Here is a 20,914-nt window from a genome sequence, read left to right on the forward strand (position 1 = left end):
AGGAATGATGGATCGTGCAAGGGTTGCACGAAAGCGGACAAAAGGACTCATATGATGTATGACTTTTGCTGATAATGTGAATTGTGCACACTGCTTTGAAAAATCGAAATTATGTACCTTTAATAGCAGTCGAGTTCCATGTGAAAGATTTCGTCCGGGCAAGTACTGCCACCTTACCTATTTCTGGCGCTAACCAATAATGTGAGCATTACTTCGTTTCCGTTTCGAAGGGTAAGGCTGCTGGTGAAATTACAGACACATGGGACTTGTCAATTTTCAGGGTGCAGTGGTCCTAGGGTGCCGACTACCAGACGCATGACGTGTTATTTTGTAATTACAAAGATTTTTTTGATGTAATAGATTTCTCACAGATGGCGCTGCGGCAAAAAAGTCGTTAAAAACCAAATACAAAAATGCGACAACAAGCACATGGAATAATTCATGAGGGCCGCTGGTTCGTTCATCATTATCAAGACATCGGTTCGGATCCTGCCGGATCGAAGGGATTTTTTCTAAGTGTTAACCTAGTTGAATAATTTCACTTAAAAAATGATTGAACATCAATTCAACACAAATTTTGATATTCAAAATATCACAAAAAAAAGACTACAATCATATTCAGTACATTTACAAATATTAATTACCATAACAGATTATCAAACCATCAATATGTAACAAGAGGTCATAACCACGTTTAACTAGGCCACAACTCGGTAGGTTATCTCTAATGAACAATTTTTTAATTTTTTTTTTACGCGGATATAGACGGAAGTTATGTGAGACTCCTACTCACTAAAACCCCGCGGCACCCGTCTCAGCACCACGTGCTGGGTCTTGGTGGCGCCGAAGCATTCTTCCAAGACCCAGCGATGCCTACCCATTTGCGGGCTCACCTCGCAAAGAAGGAAGGAGAGGAGCTATTCCTACGCCGACTTAATTTTTGCACCTGTTCTAGTTTAATTTTGATTTTTGTTTCTTTTGTTCACAAAATTCGTTTTTTATTCCGAATTTTGTTACAAGACTCATAGTAGTAGACTCATATTAGTAAATAAATATGGCTGTTTACAAAAATAACAGAAAATTATCAAATAATAAAGTTGGTGTAGAGTTAATTGGAGGTATCAAAAAAAAATTATTTTTATGCAGAAACTGCACACTTAACAATAAAACGCAGAACTTTCATTCATCACAACTGGAAAGTACACTTTGAGCCCCAATCGAACTCAGTGATGGAAATCTATAATGGAAAATTGGTGTTTCTCAATTGAAAGATTGACTGTTCGATTTCCTGTGGCGGCATGAACCTATAACTTTAATTTATAGGGTACATACATTTGTGAACGGTGAGATTTAAAAGAGGACGTAGTGAGAAAAACAGAAAAGGTTATGCTATGGTGGTTTGGACACATGATTCGGTTGAATGAATGTAAATTAACGAAGAAAGCTGTCCTGGAAGGCATAATTGGAAGGGCACAGTCACCCAGAACATTCTTACATCAAGTTGAAAGTACTTAGTTGGCATAGCATCTGGCACGGTTTGCTGGAAGACGTTAGTTCGACTCCTACTGGATCGAAGTCATTTTTTTTCCTTTTTTTTTACAAAGCTCTTGTCAGTGTAATAAAATTAATGTTGTTATTTATAAAGCTTTTTCTTTAATCTTCTTATAAAGAGTTGCTCTAATTTTATTTCTGATTTGATCAAAGTAACTTATTCTCGATCGTACTTGTCCACGGTCGCCTTCCACTTTACCTTCGATCACGTATCTAATGAAGCCGTCATGCCGTCCGTATAAGATGTCCCATTAAACTTCCTCTTCCGTGTTCAATTGTTTCCAACATGTTGAATCTTTCTGTTCTAATTTGAAAATCGTAGAAGAAGTATTTGTTTTTTAGTTATAAGCAGAAATTGGATTAGGTAGAATATATTTCACTACGGCAAAAAAGTCCTTAAAAACCATAAACAAAGATCTGCTACATGCTCATAGAAAAATGTTATAGTCCGCTGGTTCGTCCCGTGGCTTATCATAGCACCTGACACGGTTTTTAGAAGACGTTGGTTTGAATTCAGCCATATCGAAGGATTTCTAAGTGTTCGATCTTTGTATTAATAATTATAATAAACTATATTGGAGTAGTTTCACAAAAAACTACTACTTTTTGAAACAAATTTTTCAGGGTATTTTAGGTTAAACATTTCAGTTTTTAGTAGCTAGTGTCAGACTGATTCTGTTTATTAGTTTAGTAGCAGTAGAGTTATTGTGGAAGAGTTCGTCCAGGGAAGTACTGCACTTTACCTATCTCTACCGCCAAGCAGTGATGCGAGAATGGTAAGGGTGCTGGTGAAATTACAGGCACAAGACTTGTCGACTCAGGATAAGTGGCGCAGTGGCAGCGCCCCTCAGTTCTTTTTGATTTAAAGTTCTAACTGATACTGCAACTATTATGGACAGACATGTCACTTACCGACTTATTCGTCCCGTCACTTGATCTGTGTTTGGTGTATATCACAGTATTCTCGTGCTATATTGAAATAACCTTTGTTAAATGCTTTAATTACGTATTTATATTTTTATACCAGAACCGCGGATTGGCGTCTCGATTAAGAGAATATCATTATGAAATGCTGATAAATTCTAAATTTGAGTTATTACTGTTCAGATCTTCATAGACACAACAATAAACACCGAGTGAACCCTTCAATTCTATAATGAACAACCCGCGCTATGCAGCGTGAGAGCACTGCGAGTTTATGCGAATGTGTGCGTCCGTACTAGGGTTGTCGCGAATATCAACATCCGCGGATAATCTACATAATAAAAATACCCACATCAGCATAAGCATTCATCATGTTCGAGTCGTGACATGACTTAAAAGGCACGCTGAAATAATTTACAAAGACTGTAAGCCGGAAAAGCTCATATGTTGTTTTTAACGTAGAACTTTCATAAAATTTCACAACGATTAAACAGATTGGTTGTTTTCATGAAGATTGATTCTTTTGTTAATAAATTTCACAAAATCGTTGAAATACTATTATAATACCAAAGAAAATAGAAAGCATTTACATATAAATAGATTCAGTAAGGATGTGGGTACATTTTTCTCGTTTTTTCAAATACCTAAAATCAGCATCCACTGATGTTAGTAAAAAAATACGCATCCACCTCAGCATCCGCTGATGTGTTAAAAACCTACATCAGTGACAACCCTGGTCCGTATCTACACGCGCGCGGCGGACGTGCACACATATACGCAACGTTGTGACATTTATGTGGAGTTGGGTAACTAATTGCCTTTTATACTATGTTAGTAAAAGGATACGCCAACTCAACCTGTTGATTAGTTCCTAAGAAATAAAACTCGATTTCTTAGACGCCTGGTACACAAGTTACTTAATAAGAAATTCTCCCATTTTGAGAAGTACATGCAATCGTCTGTCACAAACAAAATGGAAAGGGTAGATAAACCATAAATCATGTAATACTAATAACAGTATGATAGACAATAATGTGCTTTATGTGTTTTCGATAACACAAAGATTTGCACTTGATAAATTGACTGATAAGGGTGTTGATGGGACGGTAAAGATACTTTTGAAGTGCGAAAAAGCTTTTTGACGCCTCATGTTCCATCATCGACACTCACCATCAAGTGAGATTGTAACAAAATGCTATAATAATAATAATTTTATTAATAGTCATTACAAATATTATAGAAATAATACAGTAATTATTAGTTATTAGTTGATTGCTGACCCGTCAGACAACATCCAGACCCCACAAAAGAAATTAACCTGTGTTAGCAGCCACTATCGAATTTTTATCAACAAATGGCTTTCGAGAAAACTAAAAGGAACTCTGTGGTCCCACAACCAGTTCAATGAAACTGTTCATTTGGAACCCCGAAAAGAATAAAATATAAGAAAGCTGATATCATTGCTTGGTTGCTTGCTTTATCCATAATACATAATAATTAAGATTTATTCCTTATGCTTTCGACTATTCATACAATTCCGATAAAAGTTGCTGATGTATTAGAATCTTACTTTAGTAGCAATAGAGCTTCTTGTGAAATCGTTCGTTCAGGGAAGTACTTACCTATTTCTGCCACCAAGCAGTAGAATGAAATAAAGAAAAATAATTTATTTGGTAACAAACTAAAAATTAGAAAATGACAAATTAAAAAACAAAGTAAATTAGACAAAGGACTTAACACCACTCAGCTTTTTGTAACGAGATATTGGAGGACGCCTTATTACGCTGGTTTCCACTGGAGCCATAAATGGAGAAAAAGAAAGATAGCGCCTCGTCCAAGTAAAGGGTATAATTAAAAAATTAAGTTTAAAAAATTATAAAGAAATAAAATTTGGAAAATTTAAAATTATAAACCAATCCCAATACAAATAGATCATAAAAATAGTAAAAACTAGTGTAAGTAATGTGAGAATTGCTGCGTTCCGGTTTGGAAGGTTAAGCGCGTTTGTTCACTGCATCCACTTCATTCATGACCCACTTCGGATGTCGCTTGTGCGTTAAGTCCGATTCGAATTTAAGAAAATACGAAAATCGCTTATACACCTGGAGATAAAAATACCCTGTGATATTTCGGACTCGGAACTGGGGGTCTACTCTCAATCTCCGACCGACATCCGTCCGAAACAATTACTGCCAAATAAGCAATACTTGACCAAATGAAAAGACGCGTGATGCGAATGAAGCTTCATACTTGATACTTGTCTTTTAATTTTGTCGAATATTTGACAGTAATTGTTTCGGACGGATGTTGGACGGAGATCGACAGTAGACCTGATACGGATCGGACGTAGTACACAAACGTTTCTAAGGGTATTGGTGAAGTTACAGGCATATGGGACTTGTCAACTTATGTCTCAGTGTGACAGACACAGTGGCAATGTCACTAAGATCTTTGCGATTCAAAGCTCTAACTACAAACTGTTATGGATAGGCATGTCGCTTACCACCAAACGCACGACTTGTTCGCCCTGTCACTGGTATTATTAAAAATCTTGGAACAGTTAGTTGTTTCAAAGCCGAAAAGGCGCTTCTTTTGAAGATACTCTTCTCTACAACATGACTTTCCTTTGTTTCAACAAATATGCCTACCGCTGGAAAGATAGACCAATGCAATTGGAATACATTGCCGGGTACAGCTAGTAAACAATGAAAATAATATATTAAAGTTTACAAATTTTGGCGATAATTTAAATTTTAAAAAATACACCACAATAATGTTGCCCTATCTTTGATTGCTCACTCATTATTGTCTATATTTAAATATGTCCATGTCTTTGATGACGTATTTTTAAAAAGTTCTTTCTAGAAATTATCCACTTTGAAAATAACTTCTGTAGCGGAGCGTTCGGGGATGGCGCTTAGGACTGTTGGACACACTGCTTGGTTCCAGTAGTGGGTCCAGTAGGATTTTCAAATACTCACGGTTCTATTGCTTAATACAAGTGGATCCACCCGGATTGGGTGCAAAGAGAAACGAATTGAGACACCAATAATTCTAATAATTTTAATATTTTGACAATTTGCGTGAATATAACAAAAAAATAACAAAATTTAAACTGGGGAAACGGTTGAAAGCACAGCATCTAGTACCGAAGCTAAGGTAGAGGAATTAAAACGGAAGCATCTCAATAACTTGAATGGCATTCAGTGCTGCACAACGCTCCTAGAGAGCATTGGACACAAAAAATACAATAGTTGAGTAAGTTAAAAAGTTGACAAAACGCTTGCTTTTCAGAATACTACTAACGCCATCCTGTGGTACATAATCGAACTAAATTTAGGTTTATACTTTCTGGATAGTTGGAAAGCATTGTAAAATTCTACTTTCACTACTGAAGACAATCCGTCTGAAGTCTAAACATTTTGTACTAATCTAATATCGGAAGAGACATTGTTAGATAAAGCATAAAGCAAACCAAACAAACTAAGAGAAATTATTAATATAAAGATCCGGATGAAAATTCCTTAGATCCGGCTGGATTCGAGCCAACGTCTTCTAGCAAACCGTGTCAGACGTTATATCAAATAAGCCATGGAACGAACCAGCGGACCTTACGAAAGTGCTTGTTGGTTTCTAACGACTTTTTTGCGACTTATTTTGTAAATAAAACTATATAATACATTAAAATACAATGAACAAAATGTAATTACAATAAATTACTATTTGCCATTATTATAAAGGACATATGAAAGAGTTTGTTACAAAATTACATGAAATCATTCTGCTATCCCCTTTCTATCATGGTGGTCCAGACGTAAGTTAAGGTTTCAACGCTGTGTTGTAGATACACCCAAGATACGCGCGAAGCGTTAAGCTTTCACATTTATATCTTCCCCGTCTCCGGATTTGTTATTTGAACGCTATAACTTGGGACCTTTTGAAGACGAAAGTGAATGGGTTTTCATTATAAAGGTGTGCATTCTCCATGGTTAATATCATCGTCACTTTCCATCAGGTGAAATAGAGGTCAAATACGCACTTATTTTAACCAATAGAAAACAACAAACAGCAGTCGAAGTCGAAATCAAGTTTGTCGTTTATTCCAGTATTTTCATGAACTCAGTTTCATGTGGAACAATTGTAACCTTAACATGCCATAATTATTCCCATTGGTTCCATGTAATTATATTTTTAGACTTTTCTTCCTCATCAGATCTTCAGAAGTTCATTAACCCCATTTCCAAAATGGACAAATGTTTTAAAGAGTCTATATAAATGCAGAACATGCGATAACAAAACAGTGATTTATTTGTACTTCTTTATTCATATCAAAATGTTATCGACTTTCGTGCGGAATTTGAAACCTAGATATTCTTGGTAATAAAAAAACGTTTCTTTATTACTGTATTTATTGACTAGACAAATACTAAAGTATTGACTAAATTATTACACACATTAAGTAATCATAATCAAATATATAAATGCTTTATTACTAAAAACCATTGATAAAAATAGCGAATGCCCAATTAGTTAATAAAAGGTTGCGAAATCTGATAAGGCAGATCAGTATTTTTTTATGAATCAATAATATTCAATATGTACAATGTACAATAGAAAAGGAGAACAGGAGAGACTAGTCACAGCGTAACTCCAAGGATCATAACGATGATCTTGCTCTTATTAACAATTATACAGCTTACAGTATCACAAGCACGGACTGTGAGTTTAAATACTTCTGAGTAACTTAATCAATCTAGAAGACAGTAACATGGAATAAGGAAGGACTATAGATATACTAGAATCTCCATCGCTGCTCATAAAATTTGTTAATTGAAGCGAAAGTGGCCAAGTCGCTCGCAAAACCGACGTCGAAGAAGTTTTCTAGTAACGACTACGAGCTGACGCAAAATCGATTCACTGTAGAACGAATCTCTACTTGCTCGAACAAGATGAAGTTTGCAAGAAGTCGAATACCGACGTTTCAGGATTGTGCATGATAGTACTATATTGTAAAACCTATAATCAGCCGAGGCATATTCTGGAGGATAATATGGAACGTTTACTTTGGCTTCCAAGAAATATTAGATAGACCGTTCAGCTGCCTCTTCATGCACTGGCTGTCCGCCCAGTTAGAGTTCAGATAGCTGTCATCATCATCCTGTTAATTAGAAAAGTATTATTAATTTGAATAGTTTCAGAATAACTGGGAATAGTGTTTTACTAAAATACTGATCCGACGCCTATATATTTTGTTTGCTGCTGTAGATACACAAAGTGACACCCGTGCCGTGAACTTGCAAAATTAAGGGAGTTCAGACAAGTAATACCTCAATAACACCATAACTTGTTTATACAAGTGGCAACTCCCTTAATTTTGCAAGTTCACGAAGGTTATACTCCCACCCACAATGATCCAACTTGGTAGATTATAGCTTGATTGAGACTGATCTTACATGGGAACTTGGGGTGCCAGTGTATCAACACAAGCTGCTACATTCTTGTATCATCTAGTCACTTTAAGCGTAAGTTTCCTCTAAGAAAAGGATTTATGCTAAAATCTGCCACGCTGGACATCTACTCCCCCAATATCCATCGAAAAAATTACTGTCAAGTAAGTACACACAACAACTGTTAAAATCACGCAGCTTGTCATGCAAGAATAAGAAACATCTAATTAATGTCGTGCACATTTGGAGTATTGTACTTTATGGATGTGAAACATGAACACTGACACAAAGAGATAGGGAAAGATTACAAGCTTTTGAGATGTGATGCTGGAGGTGCATGAAGGGTATAAGTTGGATAGAAAAGAAAACCAATAAGGAAGTATTGAGAATAGTAAACGAGAAAAGAACGATCCTAAATACTATAGAGTATAGACGCGGGAAAATGTTTGGCCATTTGATACGACACGACAACATCGTTAAGACCATTTTGGAAGGAAAGATCGAGAGGAATAGGGGATGATGTCGACCTAGGCGCAGTCACATAGACCAAATAAAGGAAAAGGCCGGTGTCGTGTCGTATAAGGACATCAAGGAGCTGCCTTGTAGGAGAGATGACTGGAAGAGGCTCCACCGACAAGAGTATAACTCTTAAGTTTGATGATAAAGTATACACGACCAAATCAAAAGACAATGTCAATAAAGCATCATTCGTATTATGCTTCTTTGAATTTGGTCAAGTATTACTTATTTGACAGTAATTCTTTCGGACGGATGTCGGACGAAGAACGGGAGTAAACAACCTGGCCCTTGGGCCAGCGGGAGTCAGAAAGTTTATTAAAGATAAATTATATTATGAAAGGATGGATCAGACGCTCACCTGTTCCAATTTCTTCCACTCCTCCTGTTTTCTATAAGCATGCAACATCAGCTGCTTTCTCTCATCTTCCGTCATTACCGGCTCACGTCCTGGAGCGCCATCACCTTGATTGCACAGTTTCACTGTCACCTTCGACTTGTTGTTTTTACCTTGAAAAGAATATAATAAATGGTAAATAATTGCAGGTCACATTTTACAAAATTAATAAACCTGGAATTATATGAAAGAGGAAATACATATAGTAGTTACTGCACTGACAAAGAGTAAAGATGAAAATATAGTTACTAACCCAAGTGATCACTCAACTTGTTTCCACTTAAAAATTTCTTCCCACAAGCCCACAGACAAGCTCTAGAAGGATCTATAACTTCTTTGGATGCTTGAGTTCCAGTGAGATCTTCCACGTTGTCCAACTCCATTCGAACGGGGTCGTGGGGAGGTAGACCCGCTGGGAAGACAATCTTGGTTGCTCCACGAAGCTCATCCAGTGCTCGTGAGATATCTTTTTGAGTCATGCATTCGCGGAGGTCCACCTGAATGTCAACGAAAAAATCTTGACTTCTTGCATCTCCAAATTGCTCAAAATTTGGTAAAATAATATCAATTTCAGACCATGAAATACTATGTACTATTATCAAATTAGTCTCACTGGTTATCAAATTTGGAACCTCATTTAACGGCCTGAGTGATAACTATAGGTCGGTGGTAAACCCGACACGATACGAACACGTAATATTCTGATCACCAGTATATATGTTAATGACGTCATTATTACAAAAAATAATACAATGGTTTTGGTCTAACCTACACAGCTTCATAAAATGTATCGAACGCTGAACAGACAGAGCACGTTTATCTAATTAATTTACCACCTTATAAAATGCCGATGTAGTTTCTGCCAGCCTAATTTCACGATCCATTACCCACAACGTAAACTAACGCGATCCTATCTACTTACGAAAGAGCAATCGAACGGAAAATGTATCTTAAGTTTGTCGCTAAGTAGGGTTCTGTACTTTGTTCTGTTATGAGTCTAATAACTTTAAGGGTGAGCTGCATTTCGACTACAACATCGCAAAATAACCGTTGGAGTGCAATTTGGATCCAGTTGTTCAAATCAATAAAACGTTTGATACAGAAAAAAGAATTACTGTACACGTACACATGCGTTATACACATAACAAGTTATATTGAATAACACAAATCATTCTTTAAAATAAAAATAACAATTGAATAGTAAATAACTTCATATATCCTTAAGAGTTGAATCAGCTCGAATTAATTCAAATTTTTACCGTACTAATACGGTTTATTTTGCTTGGGTCGAGAGGCAGGGACACTGGAATTTAGAATTTTTTACAAATTTTTTTTTTTTTGTTTTTTTTTTTTGGCACTTGAATTTTTTTTTTAGAATTTATTTTTTCACAACGAAATTAAACCCGTTTGAAAAATGTATGTCGTATAGTATGTCGTGTTCTATTTAGTTCAATTAATATAAAAAGAAATCATTAGTATGTGTAAAATACCTATTGAAACGGTTTTCTTGCAAAATTTCAAGGTAAGTTTGTTTTTTTTGTAACATAAAAATTTTAGGAATTGTGTTTTCACGCCGTATACTAATCAATGTATACCCTCAAGTTTACTACATATTTTTTTCCAAATTGATTGATTGAACACTTTTACTGTTATGCAGAACCAACCAAAGCCATTTCAGGTTGTATGGACTCTTAACTAAGTCCATTATTAACTTTTTAAACAGGTCCTACACGAAATCCAGTATAACTAACATGTGATCCCACTTACACGTTTCTTGCTAATAATCTCCGTGGCAGTTTCTGCGGCTTTCTTCAGTATCTCTTGCATGTTGGTTGGAGGTGCCAAGCCACATCGCCTGCCCATGTCATCCTTGCATATCACGTAGCCCGCTGGGGCGCAACGCTCTGCCCACGGATCTTTAAGTTTTAGTTCTAAAATCTGTGAAAATTAAAAAAAAGTCATTTAGATATTCTTCATCACACTTCCTTGTAAATGGTATGATTGCGTGGTGTATAACATGTATAACAATTGTATGACGTACATACTACATAGGAGTCATAAAACAGATCCCGAGAATTCTTGGGCATATCGAGTTCTTAGGTTTTCGCGATTGTTATGAAACTGAAACCCGTGAATGTAATATCCCCTTACAGGATTCACAGCTTGCCTGTGAGTGCGGTCTCTCTTTTATCCGCTCACGCGATGCGCTCTTCCTACCGCAAAATGGCGGCTACTTGGTTTCGCAAATTAGAAAAGGATTCAGTTTAAATACAAGTTTTTATAAATAAAAATTATTATTCTGCATTGCTAAATAAATACCGTCCGTACTACAACAAAAACATCTCAAATAAAATGCAGTAATACACCGCAAATCCTGCACTTAAAAAGCACTAATGAAATTTTTGGTGTACTTGGGTAAATATGATAATATTCCGTTTGAGTGGTTCTAATGTTTACCATGAAATTACTCCTTAAAGTATAGTTTATAAACATTTATATTCAGGGTAAACTTAAACAACGCTACTTACGGTATGTTTTCAATAAATAAACACCGAAATCACCAGCCCAAACAATAACACACACGATTGTCGTGACGTATTTTTGAAGTTGTTTATTTTTTTAAATGACAGACCCAGGCATTAAAAACTTTATGGTTTGCTAGAGTAGTTACCGAAATAGCAATTAGTATTAGTTCTTTTACCTGTTATAACTTCGATATCCGATAAATCGGTATAAAATCATCACCGGCACCTCTAGGTGTGGTATGCGTCTACGGCTGCATGTATCGCGTGAGCGGATATTGGACAAACGAAGCGAAGTATTTGTAGCTAGATAGAAGAACATATAGCTGATGTCAAATACCGTCGCGTAAACAAGTCTGCAGTCTGCGAGCATGTCAAGGTCCTTGCCAAAGAAGGCCGTTATCTACCCAGGATGCTGCGAGAGGCCATTGAAATTAAAAAAAAACATCTTAATTTCAACAGAGAAGATGGTTTCTCCGTACCACCGTTTGGGATCCAGTATTTCCTCTAATGAAAAATCCCAAACAGACATAAGACTGTAGTACTAATTTAGTATATTTTAGTTTATTCTAATTTCTATTTATTAATTAATAATAAATTGAAGTTAATAAAAATTCATTCAATAAAATAATTTGTACAACTTAATGTAGCGTAAATTGGAATGTTTCTTTGTAAAATTAAAAATAAGGTATTCAATTAATAACTATTGTAACTATAGTGTAAAAATAGGGTGGATTGCATTAATATTAGACATAACTGGTTGAAGACTGTACCACCTCAGTCAACCGTGATCATGGGACCTGTAATGGAGTAATGTAAGAGGACAGTGATGGATTTTTATACTTACTTTGCAGGCCTTGGCCGTGAAGAAGTAGCACGGTCCTTAAATGACAAACTTTCCGTGTTCATTTTTTGAAAGTAATGGAAACATTTCCGAGCATGTTTGAGAAAAGATTCTACCAACGAAAGTAGTTATAGAATTTCACATTACAATATACAAAATTTGTTACATCTTGTTTGTATTATTGTTATAACGTGTGGGTGTACCAATTACATTAAAGTAACTAGCAGTAGAGCTCCTAGTGAAAAATTCGTCCAGGGAAATACTGCCTTGCCTATTTCTGTCGCCAAGCAACAATGTGGGTATTACTGCGTTCCAATTTTTAGTGGCACTGAACTGCTATGGACAGGCGGGTGTCACAAAACGCACGATTTGTTTGTCCCATCATTTCGTATCATAAAAAAAATCTCGCACATTGTAAGATAGCGACTTTTGCACAAAAAATATCTGAAAGAGAATATTCACACCACTGTTTTAAGCAATAGTCGAGACTTCTATAACAATAACCTTATTTGCACTTGAACAAAACTCTATTTATACCATTATACAAGAAAGTAACTTTCTTTATATCGGGATGAAAGGGAGTTACGCGACAACAATGCTTAAGTAGTCGGACGCTTATCAGGATTATGCTTTGCTCAATAGTGACGTCACCTAGTCACCGTGTCAGAAATGTCCAATATCGACTATGTTCCATAAAAGTACTCAAACAATAACACAGAAACTGCGACGTAGATTTTACGTAGTTAACTTCTATAGAAATAGAGACGAAATAAGGGCCCTCCATCCCTGGCAACTCATCAGGTAAATGGGCCTTATACCACTTTTAAATATCAACTCTCGTTTTCGCTGAAATTAGAAAACTGAAATAGTACAGCACCAAAAGCTGACCTGTGGGTACGTCTCCGTGTATTCCAAAAATATTCCACATTTATTGTAATAAAGACAATATTTCTAACAATGGGAGCTGTTCCATTCGGTGGTGTGGGAAAACAAAACATCCAATTACAAAACAAACGGAATCAAATTTCATCGGTAATTAAATATTAAATATGTAGTTTTGTGCAATTTTCGTCCATTGCAAAATCCAAATTAAATTGGTCGATTTAAAGTGAAACAATTGACGACACCCGTCTCGAGTCCAGCCTGGCCAATCGGAGAGCAGTTGTCACAGAATTTTCAAACAAATTAAGTGATATTTCGTCTCTATTTCTAATTATATACTTGATGACACTAAATTCTTTTTGCCATGAATAAAATAGAATGTAAAGACCGTCAAATTCTGGCCTAACAATGAAACAGCTTGCTGGAACTTATAATTTCATTTTTATATAACTATTAATTTATAACTGCTAATTATTTTATTATTAAATATAGAAAATCTGTTTTTAAGCTGTAATATAAAGAAATTTGCGCAAAAAGATGCCCAATACACAAGTACACATGTACTTAGTTTAAAATTACACATTACGTTCTATATTAGGTTCCTTTCTCAATGTTTATTTTAATACTGTAATAGCTTTATTTACATTTGTTTTCATTGTTGTATTAGATTAAATATTATTGAAATAAATTTATCTTTATCTTTATCTTCTAAAGTAACATGAATTTTGGTGATCATCATCATCATTCACAGCCCGACTTCACCCACTGCTGGGTCTATACCCGTCTGTGGTGGTTGGCACAAACTAAGGGAGGCTTATGCTCCCTTAGTTTGTGCCATCCATCCACCACGATACTGTGCTATTCTCACACCTCTAACTGCCTGCAACTTTCACAATGTCGTCCACCCATCTCGCTACAGAATGGCCCATGTTTCTATGTATTCTTCTTTTTTCTGTTTTGATAAATAATTTAGCGTAGGTCTAAGCGTATCTACATTTGAATGTGTTATAATTGGACGGATGTACATTAGGATTAACATACATACAATATAATAAAACACAATTTCTAACTAATCTACACGAACTTCACTTGTCGCCTACGTGTAGTGCAATCTGGTGTCAGGTAACCGGCCGCGGAATCCCCGATATAGGCCTAAATTCCTTCATGAAGGTCGACAGATTGTCGGTCGGTACTCTCACCACAAGTGAATTGGAATTCACGTTGTGGCGGTACTCCAACCGCTCGACCCTCTGGGTGTTGTTGGTTTTATGTGTGATCTACTGCACTATCTCCTCAGACTTCGTGAAGTAATGCAATCGCGGCAAGTACAGCAGCGTCGTCGGTATGGCCGTACGCAGCAGGAAATTCGGTCCAGTCGTGCTGTGCCACATTGGTTACGGCTGGTGGGCTTCCTCTTCTTCGTCTCCACTTTTGTGAAGCCGTCCTCGTCGCACCGGTTCATCTGCGTCTGTAGTTTTGCAACTTCAGAGACAGATGATTTTATGATAATGACTTTTTATTATACCAAGTGACGGGATTAACAAGTTGCGTGTCTGGTTCTTAGAACTTTAAATCGCAAAGATCTGAAGAACACTCTACCACTGCATCAGTCACACTGAGACTAAAGTTGACAAGTCCCATGTGCTTGTAATTCACCAGCACCCTTATCCTTGAAAACCGAAATGCAATCGACAAACGGACGAACTCTTTCACAAGGAGATCTACAGCTATTAATAAATTACAACAAACACAAACTTAAATCATCATGATTTTTTTTAAAGAAAACAAATATTCATTTATATACGAATCCATAAATCTGTTGATTCTGTAAAAAGCCAAAGATTTTCAAAATCAAACCAGAGTCAGAGACATTAACTGGGACACTACTTGAGTTTAAATCGCGTATGTTTGTTTTTTCAAACAGACCACGTTTCTGGTACTTTACAGAAGCCATAACCATACTGTAAAAGGCCCGGAAAAGACTGAAAAGGCCTGTGAACGTGTTTGAAAAAACAAATATACGCGATTTAAATTCGGAAAAATAGTTTCATATCCTATGTGTAACAATCGCGAAAACTTAAGAACTCGACAGTACCTGAGTGTTAACATTCTGTTTACAGATAGATATCGATACCGTTGACATCCCTAGCGCCGCTTTGCGATCTCGTAGGATAGGCCGGCACTTATTGATTGGGAAATCGACAAAGGAAATACAAGGGAACAATTTTGTTTATTCGATTTGTCACCGTCGACAAAAATAGTTCTGTTCACTCGAGTAGATAGTGAGAGAGAAAATAGAAAAAGGAAAAGAAAAAATCTACTGTGTTAATGTTTTTTGTTCTGATGTGATAATAGGAATGTCCACAACAGTTATATTGTTTATTGTAGGCATCATTGTTATTTTCAAAAATAATATTTTTCAAAACTAGCTCCACCGACTATTAAGGCGTTTTCGCGCAGGTGACAATTTTACCGCGAGTGGGTATATGCTGCATGCCGTGAAATCGAGAAGATAGACGCTCTGGAAATGTGGTGCTGGAGAAGAATGCTTAGAGTAAAAAATGAATAAAAAAGATATTAAAATAAAATATGTGTACATAAGTAACAATCGCGAAAACCTAAGAACTTTGTGGATTATGAACATAAAAAATACTTTCTATCATAAGTTATCCATATTTTTTTTTTTAAATGATAAATATTATAATGTATATCATTAGAAGTTTTGGGTTTTTCTATTTTATACACAAGAGTTGAACCGTGGGAAAAAATAAAATTGCCTATGGTCCACTGAGGTGAACCAGACAGGTGCTCCACGGGCAAGAAGTGGTAAGAAAAGTAACAGTAGTTCTGTGAACAGAACAGTACAACTGAACTAGTGAGACTAATCGGACAGAAACGACAGAACTGCTGGGAATCGTAAACCCCGGTTGTTCAAGAAACGTACCAGTAGAGACAAGAACCAGCAGTTCTATCAACAGAACTAGTGGGAATAATAGAACGTAGATTTTACATTAAATAAATTTACCTGATCCTCATTCAATCCCTGCATCTCTTCAGGCAAGAAAGTCCCATGTTTGCCCAGTTCTTCCATCTCATAGCAAATTCTGGTCACCTTCAATCTGCCATTGTAAATCGCCACTATATCCTTAACCACCTCATCGACGTCTCTATTTACGTCTGTTTCGTACAGAAACTGATTATCGTCGCCTCTTTTAACATGGAATACTACCATTTTGCTGCTTATCTGCCAACCGCGAAGTCTAATACAAATTACAGATTTTCAAATTATCGACATAACAAAAGCGTTGCTATGCATGTTACCATGGTTATTATTATGTTTTCCATAAATAATATGGCGGTCTCTAAACTTCGGCCAGTTAACAGCTAGCATTTGTGAACCGATATTTAATTGATGATTCTTTTTTCATTGTAAAGAGGTTACCTCATCAGTAATCCCATTTAAATTGGATGAAAATATTCCACCTCTAAGGGTAGCAAACTAGGGGTTACCTATCACAAGCTAGAAACATGATTTACTGAATTTTGTCTCATCGAAAACCTTCAGACTTTTATTGAATAGATTTTGTTTCATTTGTCCGAAAACACGTTACGGTTTTTGTCATTACACTATTTTGACATATCGACAACTTATTCGTTTCCAGATTTTTATTTCTCCAATAAACCATTTGACCAATGTATCTAATTGAATATATTTTTTTTGTGAAAAAACGATATCCACAATTCATTTTTGTTATATTATTTCTTATTACAGTTATTAAATGTCTTAGAACGTGTCGCACAATACAACGCGTCAAATTAAAGCACCTCGCGTCTTTAGAAAATACGGTAAACGAGGTGCAAGTTAATTTGATCGAGTCGTAGTCGCTCGCTTCTCTCGTTCGGATCTTTTTTACACACTAACCTTACCTAAACCCACAGGAGAGGGTCGTACCGTCTAGGTGATGCAAACAAATTCGGCCTTGGCACTTGCTTCGGCTCGTGTGACTTTTTTATATACTAACCTAACCTAAACCCTCGTAAGGGGGTCGACCTAGCCAGGAAATGCAAACAAATTCGGTTCTGGTACTCGCCTCGACTCAGTTGTACGTTATTTATTGAATACTTAAGAGCATTGTTTTTAAATTACATTTCAGAAGCACTGCACCAGCAATCAAAAATTGTTCTCATATTTCTTGGCTTGCCACGGTTAGCGTTTCAACCACCTACAAGGCTTTTTGACTTGTTTTTTTAAAACAGGGAAACTTATAATTTCATAATAATGAAATTTGGAAACGGAATTCGAAAAATTTGTCCAGCAATAGACTTTGATAGGCTATAATGATGATTAGGAAGATGGAGAAAGCGTGAAAGACAGGATCATCTAAGAAACTAGCATCTTCAATGAATATAATTGTTGTTCTTTTTTGTTTTGTTTTGGCTTTTCGTGCTAGCCTTACAGCCGCTGATAAGGTTTTTAGTTTTACATTTAAAAAGGTAATTTGGAAGAAGGATTAGGAAAAGAGAGAGGACAGAGAGAGGCGATCAGGTGATGTAGTGATAGGGCCTAGAGTAATGCAGGAAAAGGAAAGCTTATTAAAGATATTAAGAACCGAAGAAGCAATAATTTGAGCATCGAATACGTCACGACAATTGTCTTAGACGCATTATAGAGGGGAAGATCGAACAATAAAGACGTAATGAAAGATCTTGATGAAGTTATTTAGACGGATAAGGGAAAATAGTTAAATTAGAGTCGTATTACAGTTAGGGCGCTGAACAGTTATGATCCTGCGATTACGCCACGTACTTGTTTTTGTTATAATACCAAGCTAAGGGACGAACGACGTGCGCGTGGTGTTACCACCACAACTGTTATGTGTAGTTGTGTCGTATTGCTTCCACCAAGCACACAGCTTGCTTGTCCCGTCAATTGATATTAAAAAAAAGTAACAACGACATCGCTAATGCTCCATACCTCATTATAAGTGCACACGAAACCTCCCTAGATCAGACAAAAAGTAATTTTGTTTGTAAAAACTTGAAACAAGTTTTTTTTACTGAGAATCGTCGTCGAACATTGGTTGACATACTACCGTTGTCTAGATGCGACATCACGCCTAATTAAATTAACAACCTATGACCAATTTAGTAATGTTTCAATTACATAAATATAGGTCGTGTTTGTAACGTTTGTGGTTCTAGGCTCCTCGAAAATTGATCTCACAATCGATTTTTAACGCCTAATTTTTTTTTAACGAGCAACAAGAATTCTTATCACCATAATAATGGCTATTAACTTTTTTACAGGCGTTAGTACGCTAAGTTTGGAAAGGAATTAAGATTTATAGCGACATTCCAAGTTTGGTTAAAAATGTCAGCAATGTTGGAACTTTAGTCAAGCGAGAGTAGGTCGGGACCACTCGTCGCATTATCTGGCCCACTGATTCCTCTCAGTACATTAAGCAAAGGTCTGGATTTGTGTTGTTTAATACTGCAAACTGTTGATAGAGAATTTTATATACATCTATGTACATATAATTCTATTTTCTTCGCCTTAACTCATTTAGTTATCTTTTCTTACACTTGAATCTACTTAAGCATGAAAACTTGGGAACTCTTTACAAAGCACTACATAGAAAAAAACGTTGTTCTGGTTTTGACACTGTATTGATGTTTACTCTACTACCATCCTTCTTGTATGTGCGAAGTCACACATTATAACTTGCACAACAAAGAATTGGCTAAGTTTAGGCAAAGTTAGTAAGTAAGTAATAGCAAGAGATGACTTTCCTTGTTCTTGTATTAAATATGAATTGTTGATTAAATTCTTGCTGGTTGATAAATTGTTTGATAACATTAAACTGTTCACAAAAAAAAGTCGTGGCGATGTAATAAACCCACCGTCTCTTAACAGGGAGCACGCCCAAATTTGTGAAACAAATATATGCCTGAAGTTCGCGTGACATGCGACAGAAGATGTTGAATTTTGCGCGTTAAAAGAACCAAATTCGTTTTAGCGGAATAACTCTAAAACTAAAGGGATTAAAAAAAATCCGTAGTGACAGTTCTCGATCATGCATAAATATAATTAATTATCTAATTTTTGTCCTAATAACCTGTAGCATTTCGAGGATGAATCGAAAAAATGTGAAAATTAGAGGTCATTTCGTGATTTTTATCTATCGAGGTAACTTTATTGTTTTATGTTTCTGATTAGTGTCTATGCTTGAATATATCGTGTAGTTACTCATACAATATTTTATTTTTAACTTTAAAATGTATATACCCCTGTAAAATCAAATCGAAGATTAGGAATTTTTCCTCTGCTCCCTCTTAAGAGTTTATACAACCTCAAATAGCTTTGGTTGATTTGGTTGATTCCGCATAAGAGTGAAAATGTTGAAGCAATATGTTTTGGAAAAAATATATTGTAGTAAAATTGAGAAACAGAGTGAAAACACGATTCCTATAAATTTTCACTATAGAAAAAAAAACACAAACTTATTTCGAAATTTGACAAGAAAACTGCTGGTATTCAATAGGTACTTTATATATACCAATGATTTTTTTTAAATCAACAAGTAGAACGCGTACCTATAGTATACGATACACATTTTTCAAATGGTTTTAATTTCGTTTGTAAAAAAAAACCGGACCAAAAGCCAGTGCCCTGCCACTCGACTCGCGGAGTAGAACCGGTTCAGTACGGGAAAAATTAGAATTGGAGTTGAGGTAGTACCGACTCTGAGGCTGAAGGTAGTGGATTCGAATCCGGGCTTGCACCTCTGAGTTTTTCGGAATTCATCTCCGAAATTTAATTTGAAATTTTCCATCAGCTTTTTGGTGAAAGTAAACAGCTTGAGCAAAACCTATACACATCCCAATCCACATTGGGCCCGCGTGAGAAGTATAACCCAAGCCCTCAGATTATATAGGCTAGTTAATATAAACAGACCACTTCATGTCAGATTACTTTCATGTTTTATTGTAATTTATTGTTATTGAGCAAAATATGTTGACTAATCATTGTGTTAGAAGCACCGATTTCGATACCTAAGATACAAGTAAGCAATTTTACTTAGTTGAGGTATCTCCTTTTTTTTATTACCGAGGGAATCTGCTTACAGATACTCTGCCCCCGCAGGGCCGGGGTTATGTGGGACTGGGCTGAACCCTGAAGGGGAGCAACCCGACCGCACCAAACCCCCGGGGTATTCCTCCTCTCCGCTGCAGGTAGAAGCACGTGTACGCTATCGCTCGCCCGCGCCTCCATCAGCGGCTCCCCGAGAAGGGAAACACAACGGTCCCCCGACTCCAAATGTAAGGCTCGCCGAACACCAGACGAGCCTTCCATCTCGGGCCCCTCCATGCTCCCGCGGCGGATCTGTTGGTAGGCTCCGCCGTAACACCCTACGCACATCCACGTGGACTCTACATAGAGAGTCCTTTGGAGCGCCCACCGCACGGGCCAATCGCCCAAATTCGGCCGCGGAGGACAGGACGAGTGGCAACGACTCACCGACACGTCCCTTCCCCTGCGACACTCCTCCCCGCATGCGCACGCGGACCCGCTCGGCCTAGATCAAGACGAAGCCTAGCTCCATCGGCCGGCCCATAAGTTCCTCTTAGCTTCACCGTGAATGAAATCGATCACGGCTACTAGAGGCTAGGTATCACCTAGATTTACTTGCACTACTAACCCTAAGTTATATAAACATACAATAATTTAGTTAAACAGTGGTATGTGATAGTCTGGCGCGTATATGTAAATAAAAGGTTATTTAATAAGATTCATGTATTTAGGTTAAATTTTTATACACAATAAATTTAT

At 36.6% G+C, this 20,914-nt stretch overlaps 2 protein-coding genes across 2 annotated transcripts in view; one reads left to right on the forward strand and one right to left on the reverse strand.

Annotated features, from left to right (window-relative positions):
* LOC113227250 (ADAMTS-like protein 1) overlaps nucleotides 1–20,914 on the forward strand; it is a gene marked incomplete at its 3' end in the record, with an annotated part of 291,597 nt that overhangs the window by 71,156 nt on the left and 199,527 nt on the right. The window lies entirely within an intron of this gene.
* LOC113227236 (cilia- and flagella-associated protein 298-A) lies at nucleotides 7,094–16,315 on the reverse strand. The gene is made up of 5 exons (XM_026460131.1): nucleotides 16,109–16,315; nucleotides 10,603–10,773; nucleotides 9,089–9,332; nucleotides 8,800–8,948; nucleotides 7,094–7,633 (listed from the first exon to the last, which is right to left on the reverse strand). The coding sequence occupies exons 1-5, from the start codon at nucleotides 16,313–16,315 to the stop codon at nucleotides 7,535–7,537; spliced, it is 870 nt and encodes a 289-aa protein (XP_026315916.1). The 3' UTR covers nucleotides 7,094–7,534.

This window comes from Hyposmocoma kahamanoa, unplaced genomic scaffold (assembly GCF_003589595.1).
Source record: "Hyposmocoma kahamanoa isolate Upper Pololo Valley unplaced genomic scaffold, ASM358959v1 204, whole genome shotgun sequence".
Classification (NCBI taxonomy): Eukaryota; Metazoa; Arthropoda; class Insecta; order Lepidoptera; family Cosmopterigidae; genus Hyposmocoma; species Hyposmocoma kahamanoa.